The 21,654-nt window shown below is 41.2% G+C and overlaps 2 protein-coding genes and 1 long non-coding RNA gene across 3 annotated transcripts in view; 2 read left to right on the forward strand and 1 right to left on the reverse strand.

Annotated features, from left to right (window-relative positions):
• The window catches only part of ANGPT2 (angiopoietin 2), a 49,360-nt gene extending 42,253 nt beyond the window's left edge, over positions 1-7,107 (forward strand). The window contains exons 8-9 of the mRNA XM_080999200.1: positions 2,875-3,005; positions 5,753-7,107. Of these exons, the coding sequence (XP_080855326.1) occupies positions 2,875-3,005; positions 5,753-5,913 (292 nt within the window). The 3' untranslated portion in view covers positions 5,914-7,107. The remainder of the gene's footprint in view (positions 1-2,874; positions 3,006-5,752) is intronic.
• MCPH1 (microcephalin 1) overlaps positions 1-21,654 on the reverse strand; it is a 116,107-nt gene that overhangs the window by 80,059 nt on the left and 14,394 nt on the right. The window contains exons 9-13 of the mRNA XM_080998280.1: positions 18,505-18,599; positions 17,228-17,337; positions 14,366-14,403; positions 12,388-12,550; positions 7,123-7,200 (exon numbers count right to left, since the gene is read on the reverse strand). Of these exons, the coding sequence (XP_080854406.1) occupies positions 7,123-7,200; positions 12,388-12,550; positions 14,366-14,403; positions 17,228-17,337; positions 18,505-18,599 (484 nt within the window). The remainder of the gene's footprint in view (positions 1-7,122; positions 7,201-12,387; positions 12,551-14,365; positions 14,404-17,227; positions 17,338-18,504; positions 18,600-21,654) is intronic.
• LOC308473771 lies at positions 8,784-9,688 on the forward strand. Its single transcript, XR_013984303.1, has 2 exons — positions 8,784-9,047; positions 9,133-9,688. It is a non-coding gene; the product is annotated as an uncharacterized lncRNA (long non-coding RNA).

The following is a 21,654-nucleotide window of genomic DNA, read 5'->3' on the forward strand; positions in this document are numbered from 1 at the left end:
CTCAAAGCCTTCCCAGTTTGGGAAAAAGATACACCTTGTTCGGGCATTAGTCACTGAGTACAGATCACCATAGGATCTTTTCCTTTGCCTTACTAGCTCTGACAGTCAATGAAGAATTCATGGTAATTTATTGTACATGCGGTATGTACCATTCTATAATATTCACTGCACCTCAAAAGGAATGTTTTAGAGTTGGAAAAGGATCAGGAAGGGGGAACCAACATGATCAAGGTGCTAGGGAGACTCCTCTATGAGGAAAGGTTACAACATTTGGGCCTTTTTGTTTTAAGGAAAAAAGGAAGAGTAAAAGGGGACACGATAGATTATTAAGTGTGGAGAAATTGGAAAGCAAGAGGTTTTCCCTCTTATAAAACTAGAACCTGAGGTCATCCAATGGAGCTGAATAGTGGAAGAGCCAGGACAGACAAATGAAGTATAATTAAACGATGGAGTTTGCATCCATCATATGTAGTGATGGCCACCAACATGGATGGCTTTAAAAATGAATAATAATAATTGTAATAATAATAATAATAATAATAATAATAATAATAATAATAATTTAATTTATATCCCTCCCATCTGACTGGGAGCCACTCTGGGCGGCTTACAACACATATAAAAACACAATAAAACATAAAACATTAAAAAACAAAATATCCTATATGAGCAACAAACAAACCAATAAATCAAAAGAAACTAAAAACAACAGTAACAATAAACAGTTTACAGTTATGCCCAAATTAAAGTCACTGCCAACCCCAACTAAATATTTAACCAACACCAACCCAACAAAAACAAAACAGAGGAAGCAAAATTAGAACCGTTTAAAACATATTATCCAGTTGTCTCAACCCAAGAGCTGTCCCAGCAACAAATTTGTGGTGTAAGACTATGAGCGGCTACTAGATATGATGTCTATGTCCTCTAAATGCCAGTTGCTGGGCAGCACAATTGTGAAGAGTGCAGTTGTGCTTATGCGTTTGCATGTAGGCTTCCCCAGGGCATCTGGGCACACGGAGAACAGGGTGCTGGGCTGGACAGACTATAGAGTCTGCAGGGTTCTGCCTATATTAAAAAATGAAGATTTTCTTGCAAGGACATTAGTTTTGACTTAGGTACAGCCCACTTAAGCATTCTGTGGGTCACAGCAACATCCTAAAGAAAGCTTTCGTTTCTTCTTCATTAGGAAACAAAATATCATTCTGTCTCCAACATAAATATTTCCTCATCTGAAAATAGTTAGGCTCTACAGCAGGGATTTTTTTTTAAATCAAGGCAATATAATCTTTATAAAGGTAACTTTTGCAAAATGGGTCATTGCCCTTGTCCATTCACATTATTAAAAAGCAATTTCTACAGAACAAGATAGCTGTCTGCAAATATAGGTCCTTTTGAAATGCAACCAAGTTTTTGAGCCACAAAAGGTAGTGTTTGAAAACATGTTTCACTTACGAAACATAGATTATTTTGATAGTCAACCTGACGGTGAAGCTATATAGCAACACTACTTGAAAGCAGTTTCTGCTTATCATTTTGAAAACTTTGAAATGCAAAGCAGCTGAGAAAAAGCCAAAATAAACACTGATATAGATTAAATAAAATGGCAGCTGCTGAGGGAATCCAACATAAACTAGCAAAGACAGTCTCCCCTAGCCATCCACTGAACATGATCCATGCACAGATATAGCCTGAAAAAGGCTGCATGTACCACCAAGAGTTACATGTCTAGTGATTTCAGCTGTGCACACTTTCCCCAAAAGAAAATATGTAAATCTCGACTGGGAGATGGAGAGACTTGATCCGGACCTCACTGACTGCTGTTGTTCAAGCATAAGTCATTATATGTTGTGCATAGATATTCTAAAGCTCGGTTTATTGTACCTATAAGCCATGATGATACAGGAAGCATTTGGTAGATCTGGCTTTGTCAGACATTAAATGTTTTCAAACGCACAGGTGGAATGGTTGCCAGAAAATGGCTTCAGATGTATGACATCTGAATGCTCAGTGCTGAATCTGAGGCGATGTTCCCACGCTATATATCTGTAGCCATTTGCTGGCTTGCACTCACAGACATTTTCAAATGACAAGTAGGAAAATGTCAAAGGCCTTCACTTCATCAGGGCAATGAGACTGAATTATCAAACTCTGGATACATCCCCTTCAGGTTCTCTGTATTGCTCCTGAGAGAGACCAGACTCCTTTCTGAATAACGTCTTAAATGTTTATAAATGCTAGCATAAAAAATAGACTCTGTTATATAGCAATTGGCTTAAACAGTCTCTTTCTTTCAGAATCTTAAGAGAAGCAGTGGGGGGCTGAGAACTTTTGAAAAATAAGACCACTTCTTGCAGGAATATAAATTGTAAGCTTTCTAATTCCAACTTGGACCTGCAAGGAAGAATACTTTCTGTGCCAAAACACCAGAGCACTAGTGTTATATCCCAGCTGAAGAACTGTATGTTTCAACAGGTCAAGCAATTCCATCAATGTGAATTTGCATACAAAAATTATATTCTGAAGAGGAAAAAACACTTTCTTTGGCTTTAGATCGCGAGCAGAGAACCTGTGGTCCTTCCAGAAGGCTCTGGACTGTAATTCAGTCACAGTTAATATCTATTCAAACCTCTTTGTTGTTTTTGTTAATCTAGTACAACAGTTCAGAAGCAAACAAGGCTATTTCTCTTCCAGAACAACACATTTTGTTGACAAGAAGTTCCTGGCATACTGTGTGCAAAAGACACATAGTAGATCATTAACTGGAGAACAGAACAGGATACTTCTTGGAAAACGCTTCCTTTCCAGCACAGACTTCACCACCACAATTGCTTCAGCATGTATTCGTTTGTTTCCCATTTTGCTTTTCTACAGGATCCACCTTAAAGGAGTTACGGGGACGGCAGGGAAAATAAGCAGCATAAGCCAACCAGGAAATGGTTTTAGCACAAAGGATGCAGACAATGACAAATGCATCTGCAAATGCTCACAAATGCTAACAGGAGGTAAGAGTAGCATTTTCTGCTCACTTCCTATTTTCAGACTCTTCCTATTTCTGCTGGCGCTGAATCGAGCCATAAAAGTAGATTTTGCCATGGTATCTGGGCAAAACCATGAAAAGTCCGAAATGTTGCAATTTGATGGCTTCCACATTTTTCCATTTTGATGCTCACTTTTGAATAAATAGCACATAACCGATTAACCAAAAAGTGGACACATTCAGTTGCCAGGGCTGTGCTCAACAGAACAGCAGTAAGTTCTGGTTTTGCATCGCAGCAGCAAAATACCTGGGACACTGCGATACAACCACTAGGACTTTATGACTGCAGGGGTGCAATCTGCAATGTAGCTTGTCCAAGTCAGATTATGCAGACAGACAGAGAAAGTGAAGAAAATATGGGAATGGCGAACAGTCAAATCATCAACTTTCTTCCCTCCTTTTGAACCGGTGTAATGTCACAATAATAGTATGACAGTGTTAACTGACGAAACCTGAGTACAAAGTACTGTGACCTATAGCTAAATCGGACCTTGGGATGCAACATAGAATTAGATAATGGCTGCATTTGGACTAAATGCTCAACCATGGTTTATCATTACAAGACTACACCTAGTCTCAGCGGGCTCACATGCTCCCCTTCCTATCTTCTCTTTCTGCAAGGAGGAGATTCAAAAAAAGGTACAGTTTCCATTTTAGGTGTCATTTGAACACTAAATTGTGGTTAATCTTAACTACAGTTAGCAAAAACCAGACAGCCTAATAAACTATGGCTTGGCTTGTTTCCACTAACCATAGTTAATACTGCCCAAAGTTTGTGCAGTCTTGCCCGATGTGGACCGGCTGCAGTTAATACTACTAATAAAAAACCTCTTCCTTGTGGCTACGGGGAAGAGAGCAGAGTGCATGAGCTCAGGGGAGGCTAAGCTAGTTCTCCTAACTCTAAACTATAGTTTAGCGTTTTGTTCCAGCGTGCTTGGTGCAGCTGCAGTTAACTCTATGCAGGCACTTACTGGGCTCTAAGCGTTTTTGAACTCCTGGATTCCTCCCGATACCTCCAGTATCGGAGGCAAATACCGTATTTTTCGCTCTATAGGACACACCGGACAAAAGGACACACCTTGTTTTATAGGGGGGAGAACAAGAAAAAAAATTCTTCCCCTCTCTGCCCAGCGCCCCTTCAGCGAAGTGGCAGGAGGTGCTGCGCAGAGAGGGGGAGAATTCCCCCCCCTTGTTTTCCCCCTCTAAAACAAGGTGCCGTTCAAGGTGCATTCAGTCACCTTCAGGCGGCTACCTTGGAAGCCTGGAGAGCGAGAGGGGTCGGTGCGCACCGACCCCTCTCGCTCTCCAGGCTTCAGGTTCCTTTCGACCTGCTCTTTGGGGCTGCCGGGGGGAAGCCCACCTCCAGCCCCAAAGAGCAGGTTGGGGAGCAGCGGAAAGGCGCGCAGCGGAGAGGCTGCTGCCATAGCCGCGCGCCACCTCTCCAGCCGGGAGAGGGTCGCGGGGCTATGGCAATACCCCCACCTCCCACAAAAGCCCACAGGAGCCGCACACCCTTTAAGGAGCACGCGGCTCCTGTGGGCTTTTCTACGAGGAGGGAGAAGGGACTGACTGGCCGCGTCAGTCCCTTGTCCCTCCTGAGGAAAAGCCCGCAAGAGCCGCGCGGAGCTTGTGCGCGGCTCTTGGGGGCTTTTCCTGCCTGCCTTCCCCCTGCATTCGCTCCATAGGACGCACACACATTTCCCCTTCATTTTTGGAGGGGAAAAAGTGCGTCCTATAGAGCGAAAAATACGGTACTTCTGAATGCCATTTGCTGGGGCATAACAGTAGGAAAGCTCATATCCTGCTTGTGGGATTCCCATAGGCAAGTGGTTGGCCACTGTGGGAAACAGGATATTGAGCTGGATAGGCCTTTGGTCTGATCCAGCAGAGCTGTTCTTATGTTCCTACCACAGGAACTTCACTCTGTAAACACTGCAGCAACTGCTATTACCCATAGTAATAACAATTAGAAATAATTGTGCAGGCCCAGCAAAAGTAACTAGCGCCACTAGAACAGCTCATTTTTTAAACTCACCATTTTTAGATATATCTAGGAACTATAAAACCTAGAGAATGGCAACAGAGGGGATTCTGTTGCCCAGAAGCGGATAAAATTTGCAGGCACGGCATCCTCCTCTGAAGGGATGAATACTTTCCACATAAGAAAAGGATAGCTGCTGTGGTTTTCTTGCAAAAGAAAGCTTCAGGTTCTGGGGTGCCTGAAATAATTCCCTATGGCTTGGGATCAATTTGTATAACAACAGCGTTTATAAGAAAGGTGCCCCTAGAGAAGAAACCTGCTAATAGGTCCAGGGATTTTTGTGTTTGTGGGTCTTTTAAAGTTGACTGAGCAGAGAATTAAAAGGGGGCGATCAAATTTGATCCAGTGTGTTGAAGCACTTGATCCAGCACAAGGATCTCAGGATGAGTGCCAAGAGGGCTACATCATGTTGAACTTGTGCACTAAGATATATGTCTTTGATATAAAGCAGTTCCTGTTCAGCTTACTTAGAATGAGAGTAGCTAGAACAGCAGGTGTCAGGTGTATACGTGTATACAACATATACACATATACATATATTCTAGTATGTTGTTTACGTGTGATTATTTTAAGATTTATAAAAAAATCTGAGAATCTGTATAAACAACTTGAAAGCAATGCATCTATTATTATTTTTTCACACTCCCTTTCATTTATATATTTTTAAACAGGATGGTGGTTTGATGCATGCGGTCCTTCCAATCTGAATGGCCTGTACTATCCATTGCGACAGAACACAAACAAATTTAAAGGAATTAAATGGTACTACTGGAAAGGCGCAGGCTACTCTCTCAAGGCCACAACTATGATGATCCGACCAGCAGATTTCTAAAAACATTTGCTCTTTGTATGAAGTGCCTATTGAAATAACTTCAAAATACTATATTTGACAAATATTTTAAGACCACAGATGCAGCTTAACTGGTTTTTTTCCGCCTGGATAACATGCACATATATCCTTCGGGAATCAGCTTGTTTTCAACAGCCACTGAATTTCATCGCAATTAAATGTCAAGCAAGAAGAGGTATCTGATGCAATAATGATTTGGCAAAAGAGAACAATAAAAGGACTCCCAACCAGCTTAAGGTGTTTGTGCATAACTGGAACTGTGAAATACATCTAGATCATAAACAGAAATTACTTAAGCTTTTGAAGTGATTCTTTATGCCCTTTTACTGAACTTTAATGACTACCTTAAAACAAGGGACACTTATTTGGTCATCTTTATTGTATTCCTATTCCTATCTCATGCCATGGTTGTAATTATGTACATAAGCACATTGTTTTGTAATTACTTCCTGTAGTCTGATTCCTACCATTTGTAATCACATATTTGGGGATATTTGGTAGCCCATACTAGTATATTTAATAAGGATTTGTAAAAAATATTTCTATGCTTTACATCCAGTACCAAGTATATAATAAAAGACAACTATTTCCCCCTTTTAATATATCAGATATTTCCATCAGTATTTTAAAAGTCAGAATAGCCCTGCAACACATATTGTGTGGTTAAATATATTTTGTAGGAAAATTGCACTTTTCTTCTTTCCTAGTTCCTTTATGTTTAAATAACACCCAGTAGTTGGGACATTTCTCGGTATTTTGGATGCATTTAAACAACAGCAAACTGTTTCTGCTTTCTCTGAGAATTACGTACGGATTAGAGCAGGAGTATCGGGACCAGGTTCCCGGGTGAAAGTTGACATTCTGATAACAGACGATTGACAGGAGGGTTGCCCCCACCCACCTGTCAAAAGCCTTTTCACAACATTTCCACTTAGGAATCACACCATAAGGGATGTTGTCAGCCCCATGTCTGGTGAATGGGGCGGTTTCATTAGAAATTTTACATGACTTGAAAGTTTGAATATTCCCGTACTAACAGGCCTTTGTCAAGAGAAGGTAAAGGGGAAGAAATTTTTTTGTCACCATTTGATTGGATATATTGTGAGCACACTTCTGTTGTTGATTCATATTCCAAGATAAAAAAATGACTTATTTCTGAATAAGTTAAAAAGTAAATCATGTATTACTTACTGGGGCTGCAGGGAAATCCACAGAGAGTTCATAGGGTTCTTCAGACATCCAGTGGCCATATTCAAGAGACCACAACACCTACAAAAAGATCAAACTATATTTAGTTGTATTCAGAAACTGAAGAGTAGTCTCTATGAATACATAAATAAAATAAATCAGAAGGCAGCACTATATTGGGGTTCTACTCCCCATATCAGATTCTGGGAAGCTATGCATTATACATATAGACGTATCATGGCAAAGAAAACATGGCGCTATAAATTTTAGTCTACTTAAACTGTTTCTCCGAAGTGATATACTACTGTGCAGTAAGACAAGATGAAAACTTAAAAGTCAAGGAAAAACACTGGAAAAACACTAAGGAAAAGCTCAATGAAGGTTAAGGGTTTCCAAGTCTGTAGATATGGGTCGGACCCACAGTATTATTTCAGGTGTTTGGGATTTGGGGCATTTTTTTCTTTTCTTTCCTCCCTCTTTAAACAGATGTCCATGCTGCATCACAGACTCCTTTTGAGGTGCCCTCAGTCTGAGAAGCAACTTTGCTGCACTACAAGGCAATCAGCTGTTCAAGAAGCACAACCTCAATGCTCTTTTGAAAATGGAAAGCAACTGCCCATGTCTTCGGATCCTGGCCATTGAGCCCAAGCTCTACTTATTTCTTTTCTAGCACACTGTTCATTCATGATCTCAGGGTGGGCTACAGCATAAGGGGTTAAAACAACACCTTCACTATCAAACAGATAAAACACCACACTTAAAGTAGTCATAAAAAGGTAAAGGTAAAGGACCCTTGACAGTTAAGTCCAGTCACGAACGACTCTGGGGTTGCAGCGCTCATCTCGCTTTACTGGCCGAGGGAGCTGACGTTTGTCCGCAGACAGTTTTTCCGGGTCATGTGGCCAGCATGACTAAGCCGCTTCTGGCGAAACCAGAGCAGCACACGGAAATGGCATTTACCTTCCCACCAGAGCGGTACCTATTTATCTACTTGCGCTGGTGTGCTTTCGAACTGCTAGGTTGGCAGGAGCAGGGAATGAGCAACGGGAGCTCACCCCGTCGCGGGGATTTGGACCACCGACCTTCCAATTGGCAAGCCCAAGGCTCTGTGATTTACACCACAGCGTCACCCGTAGTCATAGGCAACTCCAAACTTTCTTAAAATTAAGCTACAACTGTGGAATTGAACTCCATCAAACTAAGGCAAAGGCTTGAGGTAAACAAGATTGGCGCCAATTGTACTTCCGCAAGTGAGGTACCTCCGCAAAGAGGACCGCTGCAAGAGAATACCAATGTTGATGTTAAAAAACGAGTCTTGTGGCACTTAGAGGGCAACAAAGGAAGCACAGCATAGCTTTTCATGCACTACCGTCATAAGATGCTGTCTTATTATGGCACTGGATGATCATGAAAGCTAAAGGTGCCACACAACCCCTTGTTGCTTTTGCTGCTGACTAAGGCTGCAGTGCTATACCCACTTACTTGGGAGCAAGCCCCATTGAAATCAGTAGGATTTACTTCACAGTAGACATGGTTACGATTGGGCTGTAACATGGTTGATGTAGGATTGAGCTGGAAAACAATGTAGCATAGAAACCAAGCTTGCTTGGCTGTTTTGAACAGATCTGATGAAAAATTCAAATACGTCTTATATCGGCTTGCAACTATGCCACTAGTCCCATGAGACAGAGAAGTAGAGAGGAACAGTGACTTTTATCTGTGCAGCATTAACTGCGAGTAAAAATCTACTTTCTTGCTACAGACCCAAGCATCTACCAAATTTCTGTTCCTTAGATGCGTGAGTGGCTCCCCTGGATAGCATGTTTGTGGTTCAGCCGCCTATAACTGTGGAAAAGACTTGGTGGAAGTCAGAAAACCTCCTTTGTGTATGGCTTTTTTGGCCCTAAAAAGTCACCCACTTGTAACTGGTGATCTTTGGATACAAGTATATTTACCAAGTTTATTGCTTCTTTTATTTGGCAATCTGGTTAGAAAAAGGTTTCGGATGCAAAGCACAGTTGTTGATTTATTTCGGCAATCTGCAGCAATTCAAAACTGTTTCAAGTTATGAAAATTTAATAAAACTTAAGTTTTTTAAACATATGTATTCTCGGCTCCCACACTACATAGGACACACGTGCAAGGATATGAACAAATAGTTTAGGCTTCCTTGCACCAACTGGCCATCCTTCCTCAGCTGTAACTTGACTGTAATTACAGTAGCTAACTCCACTGGCAATTTCTGTCTCTCGGTGCTATGCAAAATTAGATAATGTGTGAAACAATAAAACAGACAGCAAAAATCAAAGCCATTCATTGTTAGATCAGTGGTCAGCAGCTGGGGTGTTCATAACAATGATTTAACATGCCCTTACCCGGAAGGGCCATTACAAAGAGAGCTGAACAAAAGATCAAAACAAGTGCAGTTGAAAACGGTTCAATGACTTTTTCCACAGGAACAATATGACATCCTCTGTTATGTGTGTCACTTCCGCCACTAGCTTCTATTTAAGAAAAAGACTGGGATGTGTTCTGTCACAAATTTTCACCAATAAAAGATTTAATGCAATTATTGTCTGGTAAGTGAGGGAAGAACATTGCTAACAGCATCTGGTGACTTGCCAAATCTTTGCCAACTCATGGTAATCCTTCTTAAATCAACAAAGGGGTTGCGGCTCAGAAGCATTAATGGTTGAATGAAGGCCTCTCAATTGTCTCTGAAAGCTCCTGGAGTAATAATGGACCGTTTCAAACAAAGCAATAAACCATGTTTTAGTGCTAGGCAAAATGCCTGAGTGAATCTTCTGCTTTCTGCACACCCATCTTGTTTTCCTGAGTGGATAGGGTGACTTTGCTAACATTCAAAGTGACTTTCTCTGCATATAAACCAAAGACTTTGGGTTAGTCTCAAACTCTTGTCCATTTCAAAATATGCTAACTTTAAACCATGGGTTATGAAGCAGGCTTGTTTAATTAAGCCGGCATTTGTGATAAACTACAATCCCCGGTTCACACACAACAAGCAGAAATAAGGAGAAAGTGAAATTAAATACTGGCTCCATCACCAAATTCTTGGCGCTTTTCCCAGGCTCAACCCCCCCCCCCCATTCTTTTCTTTTTTCCCTGTTCCTGGACCTCAAGGGTTCTTCCAGTTTGTCCTACTCAAATACCAGATTATTTTATCTGAGAAGTTTGCAATGCACAGTACACATGACACACAAGTTATCCAGGTCACTTTGAATGTTGCTAATGGAAAGACCATCACTGAGAAAAGAAGATACTTGTGAAATATAACATTTCAAGAGATTCCGGTATGGCTAACGTAACACCAAATAGGGGAAAACAGAAAGCAAACATTAGACAATGCAGTTCAAATCTTCAAAGAACAAGTTGTGTAAAAGTTTTAGTTTAAAAGTACTTATTAATGTACAATTGCAGGCCATACCTATATTGGTTGTATTTACAGGCCTGATTCAGAAACATCTAGCCAGATATCATTTATTTCAACATGGTTTCAGAAAATATGATCCATCTGGCACAGAAATCCCCTGGCATTAAATAACTTCCTGTTTCTGCAGCTGTGTTTGATTCCTTCCCAATCCTGGGACAGTGGGGCTTCAGTTGCCTTTTGCTTATAATCTATTTTTCTTAAAATAACTATGTAGAGTTTGAATACTAGTTTACCATACTTTTGAATGTCTGTGTTTTATCCCATTAGATTTTAAAATAATGTAGAAAATATATGTAAACCCCTCGCCGTTATTTCTGGAGTTTATTTGTAGGCTGATTTAATGCTGAAAGCAACTCCTATATAGTGAATTGAAAATCTAGATTGAGGTGGGGAATCTTTTGGCCTAGCAGGCCAGATCCCTATCTGTCCCAACCTTGTGGGCCAACTTTGACGAGTGAGCAGGATGACCCACCTGTCAATTACCTCATGCCATTATGATGCCAGAGGATTGACACCCATCCATCTGACAAAATCCCTTGTGCAGCACTTTCCAAGTGCCCAACAGTCAGTAGTACTGCAGTTCCCAAGAGCCTTTGCCAGCCCTATGTCTTCCTGTGCCAAGCATAGGGCTAGCAAAGCTGATTTCTGCAGGGATCAGCTGCACAATCGAGTTCCCCAAGGGGAACTTGGTCATGCAAGTTGACTCCTCAGGCTTTAATGTCAACTTCATTCCTGCTTTCTGGAAAGACCAGCTGCATGGTCGAGTTCCCCATAGAGAAGTTAACTGCATAGCTGATCCAGCCTGCTCCGCACCTGACATCACAAGTGCTGGGTCAAATTTGGAGGTTCCCCACCCCAGTCTAGATGAATTAAGCATATTCTCATGGTTTAATACAGGCTTCCTCAAACGCGGCCCTCAAGATGTTTTGAGACTACAATTCCCACCATCCCTGACCACTGGTCCTGCTAGCTAGGGATCATGGGAGTTGTAGGCCAAAAACATCTGGAGGGCCGAGTTTGAGGAAGCCTGGTTTAACATGTATGTTCAGTTCAATGTTCACCAAACCATCATCAGATGTTCAGCAAAAGTTGTAGTACTGGATAGCATCCAGAAAATGGCAAGCAGAAATCTGTTTGTACAATGGAGCTTTCTCACCTCCCTTTCCCCCTTGTAAAGTCAGTCCTGAGGGTTGGAGGAATGATATGATATGATGCATGATATTGATATGCGACAAAGAGCTGCAGCTGTGTGTGTGTGTGTGTGTGTGTGTGTGTGTGTGTGTGTGGAAATTAGAGGCCTCGCCCCTTTTACTCACACAAGGGGCTCCTCCCCAATGTAATAATCTAGCAACAGTCATCCATCACCATATGGGTGGAATCAGTTATTGCTTTAGTTCTGTTTCCTGATTACTTACTAACAACAGAAAACAAACATCCATCCTAAAATTAATTTCCCTTTGGTTTGGGGTGCAGAGTGGCCTGAATCCTTCAGTCTCTGCTGTGTTCCCAATACCCACCCACCCCCAACTCCATGCCTGCAGTTTGGGTTTGCTTTGGGGGAAACGAAACTCTCAATGGGAACATTGTACATTAACAGAATGCAAAAGAAATGTGGAAATAACAGTGCTTAAGTTCAGAAGTTTGTATTGATTGCCTTATGTATGACTGTTGCAAAACCTGAAGCTATCCTGATCATCAGCACACCTGAAACATTTCACGTAATGGAGGATTATGTGTTCATTTAGAAGTAGCTAAAAATATCAAATAGTTAAGGAAAGAGAAGAAACAATGAATGGATGGTCAGCCATATTACTTACCCATTCGTAACATAGAATCCAACAGCCGCGAGCAATTCCCATCAATATGTTTAAAGTACGACGGGAGCTCCCTGCAATCACATGGCTTGTATTGTCACGCACTTCATCTGAAAACAGAAAGCCTCCCAACTTCTTCACCACCTGAACAACCACATTCTGCTTCCTTCAAAGAGAGATGGAGAGAAGTCCATAATACAAGTTAATATGGCTACATAGAATATTTTTGAAATTGTGGATTTTTTAAAATTGCTAAATGCATATCATTACATATCCATAAGCACTGAAAAAACATCAGCACAAATATGCTGGTCTTGACTTAGGCTGCAACTTTAAGGACAAGTAAGATTTGGGGGCTGCTGCATAAACATACAGAAGGTTGCACCGCCAGTCATGCTTCTTCACTGACATATGTTTCTCCATATAGGCAATGATTTTTAGGGTTTACATACACAAACTCACAGATATATCCCTAAGAAGCAAAGTATTTCAGAAACCACCACTAGACAGAATGGAAAGTGCAAGTTTGTCAGACGCTCTTTGCTAAGTACGTGGAGAAGTCTTGCTGCGCATCCGCATATTATGGCAGCTGCCCTCAACATCTGGCTTATTTGTAGTATCCCTTAGAAAATAGCATGTGTTCTATAGTACCTGTTGCACAAAAGTAACTAAAATAGATTTGTTATGGCGTGTTTTTTAAAAAATTAGAAAACTACAGCAAACTTCAGAGCCCAAAGACCAAAAGTTAGACTCCGCGTATACTTAAATTTCAACTTTCTAATCACATGTTATATTTTCTAGCGGTAGCTTTGCTAGTTATAGCTTGGTGTGCTCAACTCTATACATGGTATCCAGGTAAACAATTCCACTAGCAGAAGCAATTCTGGTTGCATAATGCAACTCCACCCCTTCCCCAGACGCCTTGTGAATCTGTTCCGGAGCATCCAGGGAAGAAGTAGTTCTCTGGTGCTTCTGCTAGCAAAACTGTTTAGTTGAATGCTGCCCTGTTATTCCTACCGTAGTCAACCAAACCTTGCCATTTAAGTAACATAGCCCTGTAATTTGTTGTTTAGTCGTTTAATCGTGTCCGACTCTTCGTGACCCCATGGACCAGAGCACGCCAGGCACTCCTGTCTTCCACAACCTCCCACAGTTTGGTCAAACTCATGTTCATAGTTTCAAGAACACTGTCCAACCATCTCGTCCTCTGTCGTCCCCTTCTCCTTGTGCCCTCAATCTTTCCCAGCATCAGGGTCTTTTCCAGGGAGTCTTCTCTTCTCATGAGGTGGCCAAAGTATTGGAGCCTCAGCTTCAGGATCTGTCCTTCCAGTGAGCACTCAGGGCTGATTTCCTTCAGAATGGAGAGGTTTGATCTGCTTGCAGTCCATGGGACTCTCAAGAGTCTCCTCCAGCTCCATAATTCAAAAGCACAAATTCTTCGGCGATCAGCCTTCTTTATGGTCCAGATCTCACTTCCATACATCACTACTGGGAAAACCATGGCTTTAACTATATGGACCTTTGTTGGCAAGGTGATGTCTCTGTAATACTAGTTCTATAATGCTGCCATTATGATCCGATGAAGAGTAACTATGCGAAGGAGAGCAAGGACAAGTGCACTAGCTCTGCCCCCTTCCATCACCGTCCCAGTCACCTTCAACCTATAGAGGATGGTTATGTGAAGAGGGGAGCTTCCTGTATTTGCAAAGGTTTGAAAACGTTCTTCCCCCCATTTGGGAACCCTCATTTCTTTCAGCATTCCAAAAGAGGTGTGGAGCTTCCACAGATACCAGAAGCTCCCCTCTTCACAAAATCATCATCCATAAGTTGAGTGTGACAGGACAAGGATGGAAGGTAAGAGGAACTAGCGTTCCACTGACCCGCCTCACATGTTTACACTTCACTGGCTTGTAACACCTGCCTGGGTCTACAAACCAAGATATACGCAGGCAGGAATGTCATCAAAATATCTAGTACTTACTCAGAAGGCATGCTTGTCATGACCAATGTTCTTGATGGCTACAGGGTTAAGGAAGGAAAGAAGGAAGAGCATGTCAAACAAGTATGAGACATTTCCACCCAGAGTTGTAGTTATCAACCTTCCACTGAAGACATAAAGATGTAAATCATACGAAGATTAAAGTTTCCCCTTACTGGTTATATAGTACCATATATGGAGGTTATGCCAGAAGTATCCAGTAAAAGCAAGATTTTATTTTGTTTCTGTTCACATAGCCTCTGTTGGGAAGAAAGGTTGAGTGCTGGGCCATGCTCAAGCAAGTCTTTTCTAATCAAATCTGTGGCCATTTGGTGTCAACATAGCATCATACACACAGTAGAGGGAATTCATCCCCCCCTTCACTGCTCTTATGCACTGAAAGGACACAGGACGGGGTTGTGGGATCAAGCTGGCTAGCTTCACACTCCTGCTGCCAATGCACATGCTTGGGCACACCCTGTCAAGCTCTGAGTTTGGTGGTCATTCTGCGGCTATTCTGTATGCATAGCACTTATTCACAGGTGGGGAATTCCTGAATGGTCCTGAATTTCCTGCTTTGCTGGTCAGCAGGGGTCACGGCCACAGCATGCACTGATGGAGAGAGAGCAGTGCTAGCCACACCCTCTCTTGTGCATACAGCATGTAATGAGGCTTGTGTGAATCCCCCCAATATGCAAATACTATGTACAGTATGTTACAAGAATAAGAGGATTCTTGGTTATTCATTTTGATGGCCTGGATTCTTTAATACTGGGGGGGATGTAGCTTTAGACATGAAGTCCGCTGAGCCTGAACTTGCCTCTATCTCTCGTTAAACTGTAAATGCACCGTTATGGACTTGCCTCCACTGCCTACAGAGGTGATGCAACCATTAAATAATTTGAACATCCTTGATTAATCATATTAAGTTCTGTTGTTCTCTAATCTGCAAGACACACCAAGTGATTTTATTATTTCAGAGAACATGTTATTTAGATAAGTGAATAGATTGAAGCATTGGACAGATAAATTCAATTACACACACACACATTCTTTCTCTCTTTCCCCTACTGAAGTATATTAAAGAACACATTAGCAAATCCACAACAAATTATTGGTACAGTACTAAGCAAAAGAGAGCCACTGTGTTAATAGGAGATGCGCACACAGGCAAGCCCCACACCCTCTCTGAACCACATCAGAGACTTTGGAAAAGTACTTTGATTCCTGTGTTTGAACATGGAACTGAGCAACACTGAAAAGAACACTTTAAGCTGCCAACTACTCAAAAATTGGCAGCCATTTAATAATTTGTTTGTACCCACTGACTATAAGTGGGACCTGTAATCAAATGGCAGTGTGAAGTCTTCCTCCTCAGTGCACAAGTCTGTTGGACATACCCTCTAACATGACACTTTGTTCCAATTTCCTTCCACCTAGTTCTCCATCATTCCTCTCCCCACAAAGTCAGTGGCAACTAAGCATGCTGACTGGGCAGTTTTTTAATATTCTCCCCCCCCCCCCGCCCCCGATTACTGATATCTCCCTCTTGTGCGACATAAGTGACATTCACTCTTGAACTTTGAAAATATAGGAAATATTTATATAGGAATATATATGACACATACAATATATCATAATATATAATGCATCTATCTATCTATCTATCTAGGTGGCGCTGTGGTCTAAACCACTGAGCCTCTTGGGCTTGCTGATCAGAAGGTCGGCGGTTTGAATCCCTGTGACAGGGTGAGCTCCTGTTGCTTGGTCCCAGCTCCTGCCAACCTAGCAGTTCGAAAGCAAATAGATAAATGGGTACTGCTCCGGTGGGAAGGTAAACGATGTTTCCGTGTGCTGCTCTGGTTTTGCCAGAAGCAGCTTAGTCATGCTGGCCACATGACCCAGAAAAACTGTCTGCAGACAAACGCCGGCTCCTTCGGCCAGTAAAGCAAGATGAGCGCCGCAACCCCAGAGTCGTCTGCGACTGGACTTAACGGTCAGGGGTCCCTTTACCTACCTACCTATCTATCTATCTATCTATCTAGACAGATAAAATAATAGAATAGAATTGTAGAGTTGGAAAATTATCCATTGATACCCTTCAAAATGAAATGTTTCCAAGGCAGCTTAAAATATAGACTATAATAAAGCCATTAAAAGGAACCTAATAAAATACATCAAGGCAGAATGCTTTTCAAACCAAATTTAAGAGCCATTAAGCATTGATCCCCACAATAACAAAGTCAAGGAGTTGAGAGCCAAAATGGGGCCACCACAGAGAAAAGAGGGAGGTATTGCCCTGCTTGAGGGAACCATGAAATATAATGATATATATTTCCTAAATTAGGAGGCAACACTCCCCCCAGCCCCCCAACAAGAAACAGCCTTATGAGGATAAGTATGTGCCATGCCATAGCTATGAAATGTTGAGTTTCAATTGAAAAAGAAGCTCAGAAAAACAAAGTCGGGGGCAGAGCAGAATCCACGTTCTGTTTGGAAGGAATGGCTTTCTGGAACTCTGAACAGGAACACTTCCGTAGGAATACACGGAAACATTTTGCTGCATGCCCCACTGATCAGGCTTAATCATAAAAAGCCTTGCTGTTGATTCCCTGATTTAGTACCCCTTGCCCCTCATGCTAAAACTCACCGTGGAGAGGGCAGGGAAGACAGGAACAATACTGGCACCTCTCTTCCCTGCCCCCCCCCCCCAGGAAGGCAAATATCAGATGGATGGGTGATTTAAGAATGCTACACATGGAAGGAAGTCTTTCTCCAGAGCTGTATCCCTATAATGCACTTCCTATATGCCTATTTCCATGCATACTGTATGTGTTCCTTGATATTCTGACCAGGCACACTCACCTTTTTGAGTCTCCTGGTACTCATTAATTTCTCACTAGGCTCATTCACTTGGTCACACAAAAATTCACATGAACCATCTTTGACTTCATCCATGGACAAATTGTCACCACCTAGAAACCAAGGTCATTCAAAACAGCAGTGAATAATCTGGAAAAAGGAATAAGATTAGATGCAGCACTGTACATAAAAAAAACACAATTTTTGTAGAATGGACATTTTTCAAAATGTGACTGATGCGACTCTTTCAAGCTGTGTAGAATTAAATGCCATGCTATTACAAACTTTCCATTTGCACCAGCCTTTCAAAGACCCCCCCTCTCCCATGCTGTTCTGGGGGTTCTCCCACCCCCCAAGTCAATTTCAAGGGGTGAAGGGGTGCACAGAGGAGGGAAGAGCTTCCATTGACAGGGCTCCTTAGGTGAATCCCACCCTGGACCTCCCTCCAAACATATGGGGTTTCCCAATATTATGTAAATTATTTTCATCTTACAGTCTACTATTTTAAGCACAAAATATTTGAAACAAATAGGTGAACCCATTGCTGTTGGTTAAAATGTGGCAAGTTTAATAATGTCATTAATGAAAATTATATTTCAATATAATTTAGATTGTTTACAGTACAATCCTATTTCTGTCTCCTCAGAAGTAAGCCCCTTTGAGTTCATATGGACTTACTCCCAGGTGAGTGTGCACAGGACTGCAGCCTTAATGTTGTCTTTTACTTTGCTATATAGACATTGTATATACCATATTTGGTATATACAGTATTCATTTAGTACAAACACACTTTCATAAAGCAATTGCGAACTTTTCCATATTATTTTTTCCTGTATAGGTAAAGGTAAAGGGACCCCTGACCATTAGGTCCAGTCGTGGCAGACTCTGGGGTTGCGGCACTCATCTCGCTTTATTGGCCGAGGGAGCCAGCATACAGCTTCCGGGTCATGTGGCCAGCAAGACTAAGCCGCTTCTGGTGAACGAGAGCAACGCATGGAAACGCCGTTTACCTTCACGCCAGACTCTACTTGCACTTTGACCTGCTGTTGAACTGCTAGGTTGGCAGGAGCAGGGACTGAGCAATGGGAGCTCACCCCGTCACGGGGATTCGAACCGCCGACCTTCTGATTGGCAAGTCCTAGGCTCTGTGGTTTAACCCACAGCACCACCCGCGTTCCTATATATTTTCCTGTATATTCACCCACAATTCAAGTGTTCCACAATGCAAATGGTATATTTAAGAAAAGCTGATATTCAAGACACCTGTCATCTTTTAATACCAGCGATGATACTAGATAAAAATGAAATATGAACTTCGACTGTATGCATTTTTCTCTTGGCAAAAAAGTAAGTTTCAGAGCTACTGATATTAAATCTGTGTTTGCATCAATTAGGATAAAGTACAGACTGATGCCACTGAAGTCTCCTTCAAGATGTTCTAGTCCCTAAGCAAAGTTACTTTGTCAATTTTTTTGAGCCAGATTGTGGGTACAAAACCTTATTTTGCTAGATTTTTTTTTACCATACACATTCATGCTTCCTAAGAGGCAAGACCCTTTTAGAGTAAGCTCCAGATCCATATACTGGGTTCCTCCTGTATTCTTTGGATTCTAGCCATAGCATTTATTGCCTAGATATCAAGTTTAACTTTTAGCCTTGCCGATTATGAATGTACATGCATTCAGTTGCCCACTAATTCAGGAAACTGTATCATTTGAGGTGAAATGTTTACGACTTTGTAATCAGCGGTTATAGAAACTCCCTGAACATACATTAATGCATTTTCAGGAGTCTACAAATACATCACCGGGGCCTACTGTAAACTTAACTTGAACACCCAGCAGAGAACGTTTCTAGTTAGCATACTTTACTGGAGAAGTATTAAGTCTTGTAATACAGGGTGGTAGAAAATATCTCTTTCAAAATGGAATGAGGCTGGGGCTTATGCAGAACATGGTCAAGTCCTGGGTTGCATGAAGAGGATTGCTAGAAGCACCCATTTCCAGTTGCTTCTCCCCTAAAAAATGTTCAGGAACCAAGGCTTTTGGGGGGCTTTGTAGAGCAGGAAGAGAGAAAGCCAAGTTTTACTAATAGAAACTCACTTTGCACTTCATTCTTGAAATAGCAACTTCCATGTGCAACCCCCCATGAACGTTTTTATTACCGCTCACCTTGTGAGTTTGAAACAAGGACAGAATGGGAGGTTAACCCTAAATACGAGAGATTTAGATCATCTCAAATATTGGTCTTCAGGCCTGATCCAAGGTGGGTCACAGCAGAAGCACTATCACCATTCAAATATATGGTAAACTATTAAGAAATAGGTCCCCAAATGCATGTTTAGGTTAAAGGTGGATCCTGAGTCTGAAATGGTTGAAAATTCACAAATTAGAAGTTCTAGGACATAAATGAGGCAGGGTAGGGTTCACTGGATAGTGGAAAAAGCAGCACTTATCAACAGCATTTGATAGCAGTAGTATGGCACTTGGTATGGATTTATTACTTATTTTTTGAACAATATCCTTAGTTTGCTGCTACATAACAACAGTCTTGTTGCACCTTAAAAATGAAGAAATTATGGCATATGCTTTTGTGGGCTCGAGACTATTTTTATATCTGAGTGACATTTCTATATTTTCACAAGACTGAAAGATTTCTACCCTATACTTGCATATGTTTAAGGGGACTCAGCCTGCAAAAGCTTATGCCATATTATATTTCCTCATCTTCAAGGTGCCAAAGACAATGGTAACCCCAAAGAGAACCATCAGACAGAGATCCAAATAGCTGCAGATGCATATATGATTAACAACCTTTCTACAGTTCCCTGAGCTGCCTGAAAAAGCTAAGAAACTCCCCTTCTGCATATAAGCGATATCTGATTTAGTGTAAAATGTTGCAGCAAAGTGATGGAGCCATGGTGAATCCATGAAAGTGTCTGGTTATATGCAGAGGGCTCTGGTTTATTAAGCTATGCATGCCTCAGTTAAATACCCACGAGGAGGGGCTGTGGGACAAACCCCTCCCATACAATCTGGAGCTTGTGGTTTTACTTAAGTAGTATGGGATGAAAATGCTGCACCGTAGCTCCAATGCTAATAGATTATCATTAGGAAAGGCCTGTACATACATTTGTGAACCAACTCTAAGAAATACTGGATGCGTTTCATTGTATGGTCAAATGATCAAATGTTTATTTAGCATGTTTATTTAACTTGAATTTAGCAAATAAAGATGTAACTTTGAAAGTAGTTCTGTATTACATTTGCAATTGGCATCCATTCATTGTTCTACCGCACATCACTGCTGAAAAATTTGCATTCAGTTCAGACATTAAGAGGAAGGCAGGGTTGTTATTTTCTCCATGCAATGATCAAATTATTCACTCCAAATGTGAGATTTGAATTCTGGCTGATCGCTGACTTCAGAAATCAACACAATGAGGTTTACTTAGAATACATGTAAAGCAATCTCTCATAGCCTGAGCAAGTTTTCTCAGAAGTAAATTCCACTAGCGCCAGTGAAGTATACTTCTTAAACTGGCAATCCCATATAAACATACTTGGGAGCAAGACCCACTGAACTGAACAACACTTGTAATAAATAGAAGACGCTGACTTTTTTAAAAAAGCTTGTTCTTTACTAGAATAAATGAATTATTTTACATTTAGTACATTCTTAAATCACTATCTACATCACAGAAACTGAGAGACAAAAGCAATAGATAAACCTGCTTTGAGAATCAAGTAATCTTTGCTGAAAATCTGAAATTGTATTCATTACATATGCCACATTTTTAATAATCATATACATACATTTTTAATCCGTAATAATTCTGTTCAGGGGTTCTTTTTAAAAATTCAATTCACAAAAACACATGTAACTGCATATGATTCATTTTCACCAGTTTACCCCCACTTTCACTTGACTAAACAAGACTTCCCATACACAAGAGTGTATATGGACTATACATTGTATTTTGCTTGAAATTATTGAAGTATGCAAGCCCTAAACATTAAATCCTATTTAACATAAAACACATGACCACAAAACAACTTCCACTCACCCAAGCATCAAGACCTTAAAATCTCAGTAATTCAAAGAATGTGATTCTTACAATAATATAATATACAGTAAATAATATACTTAGGAAGTCAAATGCTGAAGATTCCCCATGATGTATGTATCTTTTAAAAAATGGTACCTGCCAAATTTGGTACAGTAATTCGGATTTCTACCATTCAAGAACTCTTGGTAGCATGAGATTTTATGAGAAATTGATTCCACTTTGAAAAACACATTAACTTCATGTAGACAGCAAAACCTCACGGAACCTGCAGAAAGCTCCAGGGGCACAATACTGATGCATCCAAATCCCGCCCCCTATTTTGTTGGAGGGTCCACAGGATCAGGCCCTATTTCTGTGCCAG

Source organism: Podarcis pityusensis, assembly GCF_964106645.2.
Source record: "Podarcis pityusensis genome assembly, chromosome: 3".
Taxonomy (NCBI): Eukaryota; Metazoa; Chordata; class Lepidosauria; order Squamata; family Lacertidae; genus Podarcis; species Podarcis pityusensis.